The 18,591-nt window shown below is 34.3% G+C and overlaps 1 protein-coding gene across 2 annotated transcripts in view; it reads right to left on the reverse strand.

Annotated features, from left to right (window-relative positions):
• The window catches only part of LOC108344510 (uncharacterized), a 30,161-nt gene that overhangs the window by 5,925 nt on the left and 5,645 nt on the right, over window positions 1-18,591 (reverse strand). Inside the window, exons 5-23 of one of the 2 annotated variants that reach the window (XM_052877194.1) lie at window positions 18,376-18,449; window positions 18,149-18,184; window positions 17,965-18,055; window positions 17,426-17,485; window positions 16,689-16,869; window positions 15,966-16,111; window positions 15,071-15,172; window positions 14,429-14,539; window positions 11,398-11,463; window positions 11,197-11,295; window positions 10,346-10,549; window positions 10,105-10,224; window positions 9,915-10,025; window positions 4,928-5,254; window positions 3,373-3,560; window positions 3,196-3,298; window positions 2,905-3,050; window positions 2,667-2,746; window positions 165-337 (exon numbers count right to left, since the gene is read on the reverse strand). In XM_052877194.1, the coding sequence (XP_052733154.1) occupies window positions 165-337; window positions 2,667-2,746; window positions 2,905-3,050; window positions 3,196-3,298; window positions 3,373-3,560; window positions 4,928-5,254; window positions 9,915-10,025; window positions 10,105-10,224; window positions 10,346-10,549; window positions 11,197-11,295; window positions 11,398-11,463; window positions 14,429-14,539; window positions 15,071-15,172; window positions 15,966-16,111; window positions 16,689-16,869; window positions 17,426-17,485; window positions 17,965-18,055; window positions 18,149-18,184; window positions 18,376-18,449 (2,418 nt within the window). Of the gene's footprint in view, window positions 1-164; window positions 338-2,666; window positions 2,747-2,904; window positions 3,051-3,195; window positions 3,299-3,372; window positions 3,561-4,927; window positions 5,255-9,914; window positions 10,026-10,104; window positions 10,225-10,345; window positions 10,550-11,196; window positions 11,296-11,397; window positions 11,464-14,428; window positions 14,540-15,070; window positions 15,173-15,965; window positions 16,112-16,688; window positions 16,870-17,425; window positions 17,486-17,964; window positions 18,056-18,148; window positions 18,185-18,375; window positions 18,450-18,591 lie in introns of those variants that run through there. The other variant, XR_008248646.1, reaches the window with a different exon arrangement.

Here is an 18,591-nt window from a genome sequence, read left to right on the forward strand (position 1 = left end):
CAAAGACAAGATTAATTTTGTACACTAATTTAGGCCTGAATATCAGGTAAGATTCATTCCCATAAGCCTAATTCTAAAACACAAACAACAGCAACAGATTCTATTTACAACAAATTGTAATATTAAATGGATTAATTAAAATCGTCTAATTATATAAACAATACCTTAATATTAGTGACAGCAGAACACTTCATACCAATTTTGATACTGCCCATTAACTCTTTCAGTTTTTTCTTCGCATTCACTCTTGCTTTAGATCGTTCAGAACATTGTGCGGCAGTCACATCAGAATGGCAGGCCACACAAAGAGTACGCATATTCTCTAGCTTGCATTCACCTATAGAAATAATTAAATAAGGTATGAAATTAAAATCAAAGGTAAAATCAAATTTTTCCTCCAAAATAGAGGGAATTGTGATGAATGACAAAAAATTAACTAAGATATCAAATTCAAACACCCAGCTAAAGTATAACCCGAATCAAGAGGAAATAGAAAGGAAGGAGAGACATGGACACATCTAAAAAAAATCGAACAAAAGTGTTGTATGAAAGATGGCCTCTATTTGCCTATTCATAGTCATGGCTACCCTTTATTGTTGGGTTCTTTTTTGATTAGATGTCAAAAATGCTTTTCTTAATAGGGATTGGTAGAAAGAAATTTATATGGAACAACCTCTAGGTTTTGATGCTCAGATGAATATTCTGGATTGGTATGTCATCTTTGCAAATCTTTATATGGCCTCATGCAATCTCCTAGGACTTGGTTTGACAAATTTAACATTATTGTTCAACAATTTGGTTTGATTCACAGTGAGGTAGATCATTCAGTATTCTACCGTCACGTGAATGCTTGATGCATCTATCTAGTACTATATGTTGATGATATTGTGCTTACAAGCAAAGTGATCACCATGACATCTCACAGGACAAACTCGGATATTTCTTAAGGATTGGGAAAGCACAATCAATAAATGGAATTGTTATTTCTCAAAGTGAGAAGACCAATTTATAGTATATAAGTGAGTGCAAACTGCACCTTATAAGTTGGTTTCGTGGGATTGAGTTAGATTTAAAATCCACTTAACACTACAAAACGTTACACATTTCCTCTAACGACTTCTAATAGACTGTTGTACAACCTCTTGATGAGAGAAAGTCGAACAAACCAAAGTTGCTCAACATGCTCCAAAGAAATCCAAAGCTTCTTCCTCCAAGCCTATCTTTAGGATTGGAGTTATGTCTATAATGAGAAGATAGGATTATATTGAATCCCAAATAAAGACAAAGCTGCTTATGGTTGGAGAGAAAACTTGTGGAGACATGCTGATGAGACTTCATCTTCTTATGTTTTCAAGAAGGATGTTCTCCACATTGGAATAGGGAGATGTTTTTTTGATTGTTTAAGCTTTGTGAGGCCTTTGAACATGTTCTCAAAAGACGATTCCACAACTCTATTCTTACAAGAACTAGGTTTTACCTTGTGGAAGTTGGTTCAAGCCTTCACAAGCCATTACCATGGACTCCTTTTCTATCATCCACCCTTTGCTGGAAGAGTCTAGGAAAGAAAGCAGAAGAGAAAGCTCACAAGAAAGCAAATAAAGCTAAGAAGAAAGAAGAAGAGGAAGCTAAGTAGAAAGTCGAAGAGGACGCCTTTAGGAAGGAAGCTGAAGCATTAATCTCTATACAGGTTGAAGCTTCACTAAATGCTTCTTGACTTATGCAAGTTCCACATGATCAACCGTTGAGAACAAACACTCTTATTAGACCATCTGCTATGTTGAATAAAGTTCAAATTATGATCCAAGTCAATTTACACGATGAACACTAAGCAACAGTTGAGCAACTAAGAGCGACCAAAGAAAGGCAAGCTCAAAGGATTAGGTAATGATGGGTTTTCTAAAATCATACCCAACCCAACCCAAGAACAATCCTAGACATATTGTAGATGAATGGGTAACACCCAAAAGAATCGCTACTCCTTGCAAGATTTTGCAATCAAGGAATTCGTGTTTAAATCTGTAAAAGGAAAGTCTAAGTCCAAGAGTATTCGAGACTTAAATCTAAAAAACTCAACCATCAATGTCAATCTTCTTCACCGTGATGTGTTTCAAACAACTCTATTTCGCAATCTTTGGAAGGTCAAGGTTCATGGATACTTGACTCAGTACCTATTATCTTATTTTTGGAAATAGCTCTTCATTGTCATTTACCTCATCTCCAAAAATTCTCCACCTTAGTATTATAGCCAATGAACGCAAAGTTACATCTCAAAGAATTGGTCAAGTTCCTTTATCTTCATTTTTAAATCATAATGTTCTCTTGCGCATTCCACAGTTTCCTTATAATTTAGTCTAAGGAAATTAGCTTGATCTTTAAATTGTTGTGCTAATTTGTTTGTCATACTTGAACATGGTAAAAGTTACTTAATTGGCAAAGGGCATGAATCACAATAACTTTATTATTCGAAAATGAGACCACTTGTGTCATGTTTTGCAATCTCAACTCTAAAACTAACTTAGAGAAAAAAAAATAGACATCTCATTTAAATCAAACGCTCTTTATGTTGAATATAAGTGTTATTGTACAATGTATTGGTCATTCCTAGGGATTGATATTATATATCTTCCTAAAAAGCAAGTAGGATTACACTTTTAGATAAATTCTACCTCCTCCTTGATATACTGGAACAATGTGATCAGCATGCCATGCATTCCCTTCAGTTGGTTCATTGACAAGCTTCTCAAACCTGCAAATAGTGAACTCGTACTTTAGAATACTGTCAAGGTTAACAAGCAAGTATAGTAACAATCTTCTGTATAGCAAATCCTTTAACAAGCCTGTAATACTGTTTACTACCATAAGAGAATTAACCTTAAGTATTTCATTTTCATACTTTATACTTACATGTTTTTCCGCTTAGCAATATTTGGTGCTATTTTCTGTATAAATTCTCGTCGCCTTTCCAATGACAAAGGTCTTGTATCCTTAACAAGCTTATGACAGTCTAATTGGCAGTTTGTGCACACACCATGTTCAATTTTGAAAAGTTCCTGAAGATCTCAACTCAAGTATATTTAATGCTAGCTCAGGGACAGGACAAAATTACACAATACTGTTTGAGTGAAACACTCAACTTAAAAAGCAAAATTAGTAAATGAAATCTTCATTTGAAATGAATATGATCCATGCTCTGACCTCACGGAGGAAACGGTTGCTAGTTCTCAATCGATACTCCTCATAGCAGACAAGGTTACAAAAAAGATCTTCTAGAAATTCAGGTCTCTTGGCATTCTTACCCCTGAAAGTAGAGTTGCTAAATATTGAACACGGATATAAAAAATAAAAGCAATATATGATTGGTATGGAACTTACATGCACTGCTTTTGACAACGTTTACAGAGTGGCTCATCTGTCACACTCCAGCCTTGAGTATATTCTCTTTCCCTCTTACCGAGGCCACTTCGCAGATAAACCTTCTTCCAAACTGCATCAGGAGGTAATGGATAGCTAACCTCTATTATGGGTGTCTTGCGCCTTTTACTTCCACCATTTAATAATCCCTGTCAATCATAGACTTTTGTTCTGTGACATTATATAAAACTTAATACCAGCAAGTGTGAGTAGAAATTTTAATAATTAGAAAAATGTACAAATATGGTGAATAATTTAAAGAATTTATTTGTTATAAAAGAATTTAAAGATTTATTTTATTTTAAAGAACTGGTGAATAATTTAAAGAATTTATTTTATTTTAAAAGATTTTCTATAAAATAAGATTTGGTGAATAATTATTTAATTAGAAAAATATATTATTAGATATTGTTATATTGTTAGAAATTAAAAGATATCTTAAGAAATATTGTTAGATATAATGAGATACTCTTATATATTGTTATATACTATTGTTATATAATAATAACTGAGAAAAAAACATTGGTATTTCCCTAAAAAATATTAAGCTTATAAATATGTGGGAGAACAAGGTATAGCGAGAAAGCTTTTAAGGTTGAGTTTAGAAGGGGTTAAAGGAAGAAGTGAAGAGTAAGAGGTATGGGGAGCTTACATTCTCTTTTTTTCTTGTTTTCTTTCTTTTCTTGTTTGTATATGATGTATTATTTTATAAGTCTAAATTGTTGAGTTAATGATATTTATAATGATTGTGATGATATGTCAATATGTGTTTGTTGGAAACATAAATGTATGCTTGTGTTTAGTGACTTGGCAAAAGGTGGTGAAGGGTAACTCTATATAGTTGTACCGAAGGTGTGGAGTAATGGAAAGTGACACATACATACTTTATGGAGACTCTCAAGGAGAGTAATGTGAAGTGACTATGTATGTTTCGTCGAGACTTCCAAGGAGAGTAATGGGAGGTGACAACTATATTGGTAAGTTGCATGCGAGAGTTGTAAATCAAATCTTGCAATTGAGTTTACTAGTGGTTGTATTATTTGTAGTTATAACATGCTTGGTGTGGTTGTGTGAAACAATTAGTGTAATTGTATAGCATTATGAGACATGTGGCTATTATGGTTGATGTGTATGTTGGTTTTGATGTTTATATGTTAGTTCACCCTTCAATTTTGATGATTATGATTTACACCCACAATGATCATATTTTATACTGGAGAAATGATTGTACAGATGTTGAAGAAGATACACAACACTAGAGAGAGTGGTAAATATTTGGGATAATCTTGTAGTCTTATGTTTTTCCTTTTCAATAAAGGTTGTTTGTAAAACAATGTTTATGTTTATTTTTTATTGAGATTTCAAATAAGGGAGAAATAAAGTTTTATTTTAATTATGTAATTTGTGTTAATTATAGATTTTAGTGAGTGAAAAATTGGAGTGTTACAGCAAGCATGGATTAACTTCATGAAAAATAATCATATCCACTAAAAATAGTCAAATTCGCTATACTTACATTGTTGTTGTAGTCGTTGCTTTCACTCAAATAGCATAATTCAACAGCCAAAGGGAGTTGCAACGGTTTTCCAATTAATTTCCGGCGTTCAATTGACCTTAAGTTCTTCCATTCTTCCGCAAAAGCTAGAAGAGCATGCCTATAAAAGGGGTTGTCCTTAACAGACTCTATTTTTTGTTTTTCATCATGAACCTGTTTCTGATCAGGAGCAACAGGACTCAACAACTCAAGTTCTTCTGGTCGAAAATTTTCATAAAGTGGTTGTGGTCGTTTATCGGTACCCAAAATGCAAGTATACAAGTGGATCCTTCCGGTGTAAGGGCTCACCTAAAAGCAAGAAAATGTTATTGGTATTCATAAATAATAATCAACGGCTCAATTCAGCCTCTATACACAACACCAAGGGTGGCAAATAACCTAAAGTTGAAAATGTCTGTATTACACTCTAACAAAAAGTACACCAAGGAAATCACAATAAACCTACCCTACAACCAGAATTTAAGCTCCTATATTATTTCCAATACAAGTTTAAAAGAGATAGCAATAGGTGCAGGAGAAGCTGAAAAATGTGTGCACGAACTACATGCAAGAGTCCATTTCATATATAGACTGATTATAATAAACACAAATTATAGTAGATTAAATTCCTGTACAGATGGTATGACAGCCTATTATTAAATATATGATACTATGTAAATAGAGAAATATGCATAGCTAACACTTAGATTATATTCCTTATTTCTCCTTTATTTTATTTAAATATTTTGTATTCTTGATCTTTTTAGATACAGAATTATGTGTTCTGATAAACATTCAGAATGCCTTCTCAAGAAATGATAAAACAAGATAAAGAAAACATAGAAAAATATCCCTTTTCTGTATTATTCAACAGTTTTTCCTTTCATACAGGGCATTCCCTGTCACAACTAAAACCCTTATTTCCTAGCATCCCACAAGAAAATTATACAGACTTTCTCATGAAGTCTCACCCCCCTAACGACTAGCTACTTAAATAATTTTATTTTTAAATTTCTTCCTATAATACACTTTCCAACCCCTCTCATTACTTCCCTGCCAAACAGTTTCAGAGAAAAAGGTAATGCGAGAGAAATCAGGGCCATGGGAGAAAAAGGAGTTAACCTGCATAGGAAGTTTGAGTGACAGTTAATTTTCTTAGGGCTCTTGAAAGTTTGAAAGCATAACGTGATATGATCATGACACTGCTTTCTAGGAGGCGGGAAAGACATCACATGTTGAGCCTTTCAAAGATATGGGTTGGCCTCTACCCGTTTTTTTGTCAGCGCTTAGACTCACCCTTTAACAAAAACATTCTAAAAGTTAGCACATGCAATGCATGTGATGTTGAGTAGACGCTAGTGCAATACATGAGATTATAGCAAATCTACTAATGCATTGCACTGCATGTGGCATTTCATGTTGGTCTTCACAATAGGTGTTAATTGACATGTCATTCAGTATGCTAACAAACTAACTTTGTTACTTAACGCCATGCATACAAGGAAGGGACTATACCAAAATAAAGATCTTACAGGAGGATATTAAGTTTTATTTCGACAATTTTAGGAACTAACTAGGTGACATACTTTCAAGAACCTGAAAGGCTATTCAAACATTTTTATTTTGCACCTTTATTGATGATTATTTTGCCTTCCAAGCTTCACTCGGACCTGCCTTACATCGCATTCTAAGAGAAACAATTTGTGTCCACACACCACAAGAAAATGTTGTATGAAAAATAGTCACCTAGTTCTAACAACTTACCCTCCTCCTTCACTATAATGTACCTCTCCGTTTTCGGGGTGATGCACTTCTACTAAGTGCTATTTAATCAATAGCATGACCTTTTCATTCTTGACAATTGTTTGAACTGTGACACTTATTCAAAATAAGTTAACTTATTCATAGTTTCCTATCTAATCCAGTGTTATCAATATTGGATAACAAGAAATATCAAAGACCCCAACAATCCTTTATAAAGTTATAAAGGGAACCATAATATGTACTGCAGAAACATTACAATCAAAAGAAATAAGGTTAAATATGTTTTTAATTCCTCAAGTATCAAGCGTTTTTGAGTTTTGTCCCTCTTCCAAACTTTGTTTCACTTTGATCCTTTTTCCTAAAGGAAACTATAATTTTTAGTCCTCCAAAAGCAACGGCGTTAAATTTTGTTTGAGATTAAATTTTGTTTGAGGTTAAATTTTGTTTAAAGTGGCTAACGGTGGGCCACGTTTGATGCCAGCTTTCTGGTAACTATGTGCCTTCATTCTTGTTGAATATAGTGAAAAACTATATTTGGGATTAATCTCCCTTCTGTTAAATACACACATAGGGTTCTCTATTTATAATAGAAGAAATATGGGCTAAACCCAAAATACAAATGAGAAATAATAACAAACTAACTAAAAGATAAAAGATATAATATATCTAACACTCCCCCTCAAGCTGGAGCATACAAATTGTATGAACTAAGCTTGGAATAGATGAACTCAGTGTTGAACTAGATGACTTGTCTTCAAGAGTGTGAGACAAACATAGATGGACTAACAGCAGCTTGTGAAACTTCAACTTCAAAAGTGGATGAAGGAGAGCAGTGGTGGACAATGACAAACTGCAAGGACTGATTCCCAATCAGTGATGGATGAGTGACGGGATCAACAGTAGTAGCTGAAAGCTAAGAGCTACAAAACTGCAGGGACTACACTAAATCCTCATCAATGATGGATGGGTGATGGGATCAACAGTAGTGGCTGAAATCTACAAAACTGCAGGGACTACACCCATATTTATGTGACTTGCAGTGTCTTGGAAACGTACTCCCCCTTAGTGTGAACGGCGGAAATGTGAAATATCACAGTTGCTGGACCACTAAAACAAAACAAAATATTAAGCTACAATGCGGAAACAAAGGCATCAAAGATCCAAAGACATGTTGGAGGTCCAAAATTCTTTGCTGGACAACTCCCAAGTGGTGATACTTAGCAGTGTATCACAAGAAGATCGGGCTAAACTCTAGCCCAAGAAGAACTGACGCAGTTGCGTCTGTCTGAGGCGGTAGCGACTGCAGCGGCGGTTGACTGCGCCGGTGCCGACTGCGGCAAATCTAGTGAGAAAGGAAGAAGATGGAGATTCTGTGAAGACCAAAGAAGATGGAAGCTATGGTTGCTATGGAGGGTCAGAACAGAGAGAAGAAGCTCCGGCGAGACGACCGGCAACAGCGCGGTTTGATGCCGACGCCGAGAAGACGGCGCGTGATGAACACGCGTTCGAGATCTACCGGAGAGAGGAGGCGCGTGACAGCGCATGCGAACGAGACAGAGACGACGACCACCAGGGTTAGGTCGCACTTGAAGAGACGATCCAGATCCACTGGTTACCGGTCGGAATTGTGACGGTGGCCGGCGACAAGGCAACGCGTGGCAGCACACGCGACCCGAGACCAGCTGAAGACAGGCGGCGCGTGGAGGCGCGTGAAGATGAGTCTGGTCTTGACTCCGGCAGGGTTGGTCGTTGCTCGAGGAGACGCTTCAGATCCGCTGGTCACCGGTCGAAACTGTGACGGCGGCCGGCGGCGGCGGATAGCGGCGATGGTCGACGGCAGAGGCGATTGGCTGCACTGGTGCTGACTGTGGCACAAATTTAAGAAGAGAAAGGGCTGCCCACTGAAATTTTAAGGGCTGCCGGCGGCCGGCCGCCGGCAGACAGCAGAGACCCCGGAAGAAGATCAGAGAACCTGCTCTGATACCATGTTGAATATAGTGAAAAACTATATTTGGGATTAATCTCCCTTGTTTTAAATACACACATAGGGTTCTCTATTTATAATAGAAGAAATATGGGCTAAACCCAAAATACAAATGAGAAACAATAACAAACTAACTAAAAGATAAAAGATATAATATATCTAACAATTCTTCTCCATGTCATTGCCCCGACTTTTTCGGCATATCCGTTCCATGCCCACCAACCGGTACGCAAAAGGGCCACCATGAGAAACCTCTTTGTCACCGCCATGTTGTGGCAGCAGACTGCAAAACCACCAACAATTTCTACCATGGTGCCACCATAACCAAGTTTTGATAACATTGATTTGGCCTACAGGATTTATCATTACTTATATGTATCTTTAATGCATGGATCTCTCCTATAAATGTCCAGTGAATTTGTTATCATCCATCATCACATTTCTCTTTTGAGCATTAGGTCATGTTCTTCTCACAAGTGATGCAAAACTTAATAGTCATCATTATCTACGGTTGAATATAGTGAAAAACTAAATATAGGATTAATCTCCCTTGTGTAGAAAATACACATGGGATAAATGTATTTATAATAAAGAGATCGTGGGCTAAGTCCAAATACAAATGAATATGTAAAAATAACATAATTAACATAAGGACATGTTTTCCTTAATTAACATAAAATGCAATTTATCTAACATCTACCATCGCCTATATGACCAAATTATAGAACATACGTAGGTATAAATGTTATCTTACAAATAAATTTTGTAATTTTGAGTTAAGTTGAAAGTTCAGATTCTAATATGTATCAAAACCTATCCCAACCCCAACAAGATTTGTTGGGCCTATTATGTCACCCACTATTGAATGACCCAAAAACATTTAATTTCACACTCAAGATGTTCAGTTTTTGGCATGATGGAGTATTAGAGATCTTACAGCAATTACAAATATGACAAAAGTATAATAAATAAGTGGGTGCAAATCTTATCTTTCAAGCCGATTTTATAAAATTCAACTAAACTTAAAGTCCATCTTTTAAGAGTCGTGTTTAGGGGAAACAATATCCTTTGATCACATATAATGATTGCAATAAATTTATATAATCATGCATCAATGGTATATTCCAGCACACAATTTTATAATAACAAATAAATCACTAAAAGAAATATCAATTTTCTTGTACAATGGACTTAACCAACAAGTTTTAAAATAAAATTCACCTCAAATCGCAGAAAATCAATTTGATTAGAACAATGACTTTCGGCTTCAACCAGCTGAGCAGACTGGTTATCATCTGCTTCTGTTGTTGAAACAGTTTTTATATCCTGCAACTGTAAAATAAGACAATTAAACACTCAAGTAGTTATTCTGTACATTAGAAAGTTGAAAATGAAACTGCATCTCAATTACTGGATGTGCGTCTTCTAAACTCTTTCCAGGATATCTCTCCACATCTTCAAAAACATCAGCATCACAATTTCCATCCAGAACTAAACCTGTGCCTAAATCTTGGCAGGAGACGCCATCAGCCTATTCTAGCAACATGTTAGAATAATTTAAAAAGCAAGTAAAATAATGAATAAACAAAGACAATGAAATGATGTGCTTAAGTGAGACAAAACAATTTGAAGTTCAAGTACCAGTGTATTACCAAAACATTAAAACTCTGAATTGACTTGTTAAGAAAAGAAGTTCCCTCCCCAGATTTATCATCTTCATTTGCTTCTGAATCATTTGAATTTACCGCAGAAGGTTGCAAATCCAATTGTGTTTCCCCTTCTGCATCTTTGCATGTGGATTGCTCTTCACTATTATCTCTTTTAAAAGATGAGCCTAAATAAGAAATACCTTCAACCTGCCACCACCCAAAAGGAAGCAGATGTCATATAAGGGAGGAAAAACATTATGACACAGCAAAATATCAAGCACTTTAGTTTCATAATAATGGAAATAGAAGTGTATCTTGTAAGATTATCAGAATAATAAAATTAGTACGCAAACTTTCACACCAAAGAAATATACAGTTTTGAAAGCAAAAAAAGATCCCAATAGGTTGGAGAACTTTAGTGACAACCGGTGAAAAAATAAGTCATTCAATTGGACGAAGTAGGAAACTTATGAAATGTTATTAATTGTAAAGAGGATCATCACAAGTAGGAAAGGGAATTCATTTATCCATCCCACAGGCATCCTCCAATCCATTTATTTATTGCATATATTGTCTCAGTATTCAATTTCATATATTTGAGCAAAAATAGTACACCAGGACCAAGTGTGAGGATTAAGAAGTGTTAGAAATGTGGACATATTAAATGCAAAACAATTGATATCTATATACACGAAATATTTTAATGATAAGTCATTTAAAATTTGAAATAGATGGTAGACCCACAAATCATAATGAGCTAATTTCAGATTTAAAAATAGCCTACTAATGTAAAGATAATCTGCAAATACAATTGCTTTTCAATACGAAACTAACAGAGACTAGAAATATGGTACCTCTATCTCTTTCTTCGCATCATATTTTCCATCAGTTGTACATGAAACACGTTGCAAACTTTTGTTTAAATTTTTCCAATGTGATTCATCCAAGGTATCCTGCAGAAGGAGTATACCAACAAATGCAGCTTGTAAGAGATATTAGGCATATCACAACAAACCCTAATCCCAAACTGTCAAAATAAATGAGAACCTAGTCACCTTTGCACAGAATATGTAAACATTAACCGCATTTGTTTGTCCTCGACGATGAGCTCTATCCTCAGCCTTCAAAACATATTAACATTATTTACTTAAGATAAACTGCAACTGTTGCATGGTAGAAAAGACTTACAGTGTAACACTTTGCACAATTAGTTGTAAGAAAGCCAAACTATTAGTTCTATAGATTTATCATCTTACAGTAAGTTAGTTCCAATTTTTCAATAAAATATTACCAACTATCGCCTACAAACACACCTAAAACATTATCCCAACAATACTGCCATTCAACCATGCAGTACAAGATTGGGAGACATTCCCTACATATTATTGACCTAATTCAGAAAATTCCATTATTGTGTACCATTCACCAATAGGGCTATTTCATTCCCTTTGCTAAACCAACAAGTTCTAATTTAGGGTTTCCCAGTGACACTCCACTAACGCAAACTATTCCAAACTGTTACAATTACAGAAATGAGGATCTCTTCATAATTAAAAATATCGTGATCATATTTGTATTATTGGTGATATTTATTCTAGTATCATATTTGTATCATTAAAGGATATCAAATTTTCTCCCTTTATCCTCACTCAATATTTTTTCCACATTCCCCTATATACAATTTGCTCAATGCATTTGGTTCCATTTTATTTTGCACATAACCTCATTGAGTTGAGAAAAACTTTCTCCTAGATCTTTCTAAATGTGTCTTCCTGGGATATCACTGTTCTAAAAAAAGGTTGTTTCTCTCCTGATCTTAACTGATACTTTTTATTCTACTAATGTTTCCTTCTTTGAGTCTATTCCATAACTTCCATTTGTTTCTTCAAATGAAGACATATGCAATCATCCAATAAGGTGTATCGCCTACACATGTTCCTTTATGACCTTAAGCACGAACCTCATTCATGGTTCAGAATTTTTCAAAACGTCATCCAACAGTTTGGAATATTACAAAGTGAAATTGATCATTCAAGATTTCACCATCATTCCTTGCAAGGATGCATCTTCCTTATTGTAAATGGGAATGACATTGTAATCAAAGGTAGTGTACAACGAGCATATTTTCCATCTAAAACAATAGTTTGCTTAATAGTTCCACAAGAAAGACAAACTATGTTACTTAGTAGTAAGGTTGCTCAATCCAAGGTTGGTTTGGTCATATCACAAAGGAAATATGCTCTAGATATTTGAGAAGAAACAGGAATGTTAAAGCTAAGTCAATTGACAACAGTGTTATCGATATTGGACAACGGAAAATATCAGATACCCAAAATTCCTCTATAAAGTTATAACGAAAACTATAGAGTTACGGCAGAAATATAATTATAATGCAAAATAAGTGTGTTCTGTGGGATGTTCTTGAGCTTTCCTGGTTATTGGCTGTGTGACAGTAACATAAAGGGTTAAGAGATGCTGAAGAGGAATGAGAGAGTGGTTGTGTGTCTATTAGGTTAAATTGAATTTTATTGAACCTGGTCTACTTTTTTACCATGTGTTTTAAATATTTTTTACCATGTGGTTAAACTTGTTTTACCTTGTTGTCCGTGTGTGCCTATTAGGTTAAATTAAATGTTATTGGGCCTGACCCAATCCATGCGTTTTAAACCCTAAAAAAATAAATATATCCTTGCAGTTTAGGTTTCTCTTCTCCAAGAATGTTGCTCGCCGCTGCTAGTTTCTTCTCCCTCTGATCCCGCTGGTCTCTCTTCATCTTCTTCTTTCTCCAGTCCGATTTTTTTCACCATTGCCGTTCCGCATTCACCAGCCGATATGCACAAAGCGGCCGCTATGGGCCGTCATGAAAATCCGATTCGCCACAGCCTTATTGTGGCGGCACCAATGAACCGAGTATCAAACTTGTACCTGACCAAGGAATGTTGTTTTCAGTCCCATAGAGATGTCAACCATCAGTTGGTAAACAAAATCAACTCATTGTGACTCGTCCTAACATTGCCTTTGCAGTGAATGCAATAAGTGAATTCTTGAACTCTCCTTGTCAAAATCATTGGGATGCAATTGTACAAATCCTAAGAAATATTCTTGGGAAAGGCCATATGTATGAAGATGAGGGTAATACATAAATGGTTTAGCACATTTATGCGAACGGGGCAACCTCACGTAGTGATAGACACTCTATTTCAAGATGTTGTGTTCTTGTTAGGAATACTTTAATATCTTTGAATAACAAGAAAAAAAATACTGTACAAGATCAAGTGTAGAAGTAAAATACAAGGCAATGAATGGCTTTAGTCACCTATGAGCTGATATGGCTAAACTAATTTCTCAAAAAACTTAAATTTCATGAAAATTCCCAAATGCACCACTTCAAAGGATTAATATGAAAGAAAGAAGATATTTATTCAAATTGATTAACCTGAAATAGTACAGCAGTATCTATATATTAAGAACTCTAACTCTAAAGAAATAATTACAAAAAGATCTTTCACATTCTAACAGCTTTTAGTAGTACATTGAATATCCTACTAACAACAGCACCATATATGCAACAAGCTATCAAGCATTACACACTGCCTCTGATCTTGTCATTCATGAAAGAACCAGATGTGTACCTTAAAAAATCATAAAAGAAAACTTGGAACCTAAAGATATCACCACCACATTTGTCAACTATAGTGCTAACAGACATATTCACCAACTCCTTAAAAGGATCAAGGAACAATAAAATGTTTAGCAAGCTGAACACATTATATGCTCCAACTTTTGGTAGAGTTTTGTAAATAAAAAAATAAGGATCATATCTTTATAATTAGAAATATTAAGATCATATTGGTATTACTAGTGACAGTTATTCAGGTATCATACCAAATCTCCTCTATTTATTGAATTGATTTCATTTTCTCAATATAAATAAATCAGTTGTATTGACATAGGAACACAGGTTTGACACAAACCAAATCAATGTCACAGCAGAAAACACAAGTCAGTAGCATATGATACAAATTCAACAACCCAACGATAGTTATAAATACAAATTAATCAATGAATTGGTATTCCAAACAGAACCTGGAACATTAGAGTTGGGCTTTGTGGTAGCTCCAAGAACACCACATCTTGTGCTGTTGAGAAATCAAGTCCAAAACCTGCTGCTAGAATACCTATTATTGCAATTTTAACCTTCAATAAAAATGCAACACATAAGTCAGTAAACTTAAATGAAGAATGAAACCCATGAATCAGTAACCTGGAATTCAGAACAAATGTTGCATATAAGTGCATAAATACGGTAGTAAAGGGAGTTTGATGTTGACAGAAATGCTCAAGACAGATGATGTTAGGAATGACATGGTTCTTACTTTTAGCATACACAACAAATTGTCTTTTCAATGAGTGGAGCAAGAGACTTGATATAATGACTTAATTTGCTTAAAAAAATTGCCAAGTATCAATGCATGCCCCCAACAAGATTAAAAAAAACATTAATTTAAAAAATAGAACAGTAGAACAATGATAATAAAACTGAGTCTGATTGTCAGAAAACACAACTTCAAAGTTGTTAATAGTGCAACATGAGAAATGGAAAGTAAAACAAGTTATAATTTCAAACAAAATAACATAAACATAGAAAATATCTTAAATAGGCAAACAAAATAAATAAACCGATATTTTTCACAATAACTTGAGAAGAAAAGGCAATGGTTGCAATACCTCTGGTGACGACCTAAATGAGATTACTGCTGATTGCCTATCTCTGGCAAGAGTATTTCCATCAATTCGCACAAAACTTATACCTTTCTCACACACAAACTCCTGAATAGTTTAGAAAGATAAAATTCACATAAAAAAGATAGATATAAATGTTTGTTTTTCATAATAGTCATCAAATCACAAGAGGCCAACTTAAAACAAAAATTCTGATAGCCAATCAAATAAATGAAGACAGCAGGAGAACATCATGCTCCAGCCACTACACAGGATTACTACTAGTCAAGGTGATTCCAAAAGTAAAATGTACCTCTTATTTACTTCATGAACGTAGTCCAGGAGCATGATTTATTAGGGCAATATTTGCTTTAAAAGTTCCTTCAAAGTTTGTTAGATGTTAAGGTGTGTGTTTCTGTTAATTGGGCTTAGCCCATTCTGTATTTAGGGTTTAACCCTTATCTTACATTATAAATAAACTACCCTATGTGTATGCTAAACACATAAGGGAGATTTCTCCTAATCTTCTTCACTATATTCAACAAAGTTAAAGTTCAAAAAACTATCTTTAAAATAAAGTAGAATCTGTTTGACAATTATCATTTCATTTGACTCCTACAAGCTGCCTCTCCCATTTTTTTCAAACAGACTACTTTAATTTTTCTTTTATAGAAGTAAGTTGCTTAATTTTCAAGAACCTTTTAGAAATGTGTTTGGCCAAACTATTTTTTTTATGAAGAAAAGCCTAAAATAAGTTGGACCAAATCCAACAAAAGCTAAACTATGATAGTCAGCAAAAAGCAAAAGAGAAATGCAAAAAGGAAAAACATTGAGTCACTGACATCACTCTACAATTTTATATAACTGCTAAAGGGATTACAAGAAGCAGTAGTTTCCAAACCTGTACTCCATCAAGAACTTTGTGGTGATGAGCAAAAATTATCATTTTTGAAGCATTCTCTGATCCTGCAACTATTGGATGGAGGGCAAGCCATTCACGAAAACCAGAAAGCTTTGCAATTCCAAGTTCCTGATAAGAAAGCTTGCCTGGCAACAGGTAGAGAGATGAAAGAAGAAACTTATATAACAATCTTTTGCATTACAGACACACAAACATACAGAAATAGAATTATAATTTTTATACATTAGAAATTAGCATGGCCATTTTCTTTGAAAAGCACAAAAAAATAACAACCAAACAACATTTTTGACACGGTGTATTGACAAAACGCAGTTTGACAAGAACATGAAATTTTAATTAATTTTCAATTTTTTGCATAGTTCAAATGTAGGTTGGTATCGATAAATAACACAGGTAACAATTGGACTTTTTTTAACACTTTTTTGGGTCTTATTGGATATTCTTGTGACCATCGGTATTATATGCCTTTTTGGCACCGTAAGCAAATTTTAAATCGTCTAGGTTTTCAACTAGAATTCGGCTATTAATGTGGTAGGCATCAAATTCACTTTTATGAAGTACTAATTTCCAAAGCTGTATTCTTTTAATGCAATTTCCTCCCAATCTAGTAAACCAATGAACTTAAAGTCTATCATGTGACACAATAGATGACTCACAAATCAACATTGCACTGCAGTAGAGTTAAAGATTTCTTAACAATACCATCAGTTTCATCCAAATTTTCCAAAGCTATTTCTTCACTTTCCCTTTCAGTTGCATCAATACTTAATACCCCAATTGCAGTTTTAGCAGCAACAATATCCGATCTCTTTATCAACAGTCTTATAATTTGCCGACGTTTAGGAGGTAACTGTAGCATCACATGTTCCTTCAGACGCCTTATCTACAATGGACAACTTCATATAACCATGTTCTTTGCAATCACGGAGAAAACAAAACAGACATGATTAAATAAAAACCAATTTTAAGTATTCAAAATTAAAATGTGGCACTCCGTAACCAAATGAAGATTTAAAATAAAAAATCACTCAATAAGCAGTAGCTAGTGAGAACTCAATAAATACTATTGTGAAGCCAAAATACAATTATTTACAAAACAACAATGTTTCCTTGGTATTGTTTGATGTACTTAAAGGATATAAACCTATATGTAATAACCAAATCATCAAATTAAAGCAACAATCAAACCTTATCCTCCAAGGTGAGATTGGATAAACAAGACGAAAACAAAATTAGATCCCATTCATCAGAGTCTAATTTAGCAGTACAAATTTCACAGCCAAACTGCTCTCATAGCTTCGAAATGCCAGGCTGGTCATTTGAAGAGCAGATGTCAAAAAAGAAGAACGCAACGAATGTAATTAATGTCAGTAATTAAAATAAAAACAAAAAAAATATTGAAGTACTGATCAGATGATTAATATGGGAGGAGATCCTACCATAACAGTTTGCTTCAGTAACACATTTAACTCTTCCAAGCGCACACCCTTTGAATAATCCTGCAGCATAATCCCACCATTCTGTCAATTTCATAACAGTGAATTACAACCCAAAAAGAAATATGAAAGCGAAATATATAAATTCCATCATTTTTTTCCCTAATCATACGTAACTAAAGATTAAAAAGATGAAAATCTTTATGTAAAAGATCAGGTATTAAACAAAACCTCCAAGAGGCTAAAACAGAATCTAAGAATTCTATAACCTTTGAATTAGCCCTTTTTTTCTAATAATTTTATAACATTTTCATTCGCCAACTGCAACCATATTTAAATATATTTTACCAACCAAGTTAAAGGAATAACAAAAGTAATCATCCTGAAATACATCATACAAAAGGTAATGATGATCTTCTGCTGTAAGAGATAACATCTTAGCAGCAAGAAGATAATTATAATGATATCAAAATATCTAAATACAGATGTTCTCAAAGTACACATTCATAGAGATAAATGAAATGATTTTATAACAGGATTACCGCAAAATATTTTCCTTGATTGCCTTTGATATATTTTAAATCGCAATAAGTTTTTGCAAATTCGTATTTAGTCTTCCCCAGCAAACCAGGCCTGTAAATAGAAGCATTTTGCAGAAAATTGCATTCAGAGTCTTTGCAGATAGAAAATTTTAAATACAAAAACATTCAATATGAATATACTTGCCATAGCATATTTATCTGGTTATATATGTCGTACGGTCTATGAGCACCTAGGAAGAGAGGCACCATAACATGTAAGAATTATTAATTGTTAAAATAATAAAAACAAGAACAGTGGACACAGAACATAAACTTAAATATAGAGTAAAAAGCAAAATATTAAATAAGATTTTTCATTTTCACTCCAACTTGAAAATAAATGCAACTGGCTTGCTGTGATTATGCCACAACCTTGACAGAGAAGGTGTCCCTGATAGCAGAATTATACGATTGACTTTTGAAGCCACATCAAGAACAGCCTGTATCTGTTCAAACAAAAGATAGATGACAAAATATAACTTTCAGACTTTAGCTAAATAGGAGATACAGAGAGAAAAGATAACACTAAATTACAATTACAAGGCAGATATTAACAATATGAAAATCTGCCTTCTGAAAGCAGTTCTT

This window comes from Vigna angularis, chromosome 4, assembly GCF_016808095.1.
Source record: "Vigna angularis cultivar LongXiaoDou No.4 chromosome 4, ASM1680809v1, whole genome shotgun sequence".
Taxonomy (NCBI): domain Eukaryota; kingdom Viridiplantae; phylum Streptophyta; class Magnoliopsida; order Fabales; family Fabaceae; genus Vigna; species Vigna angularis.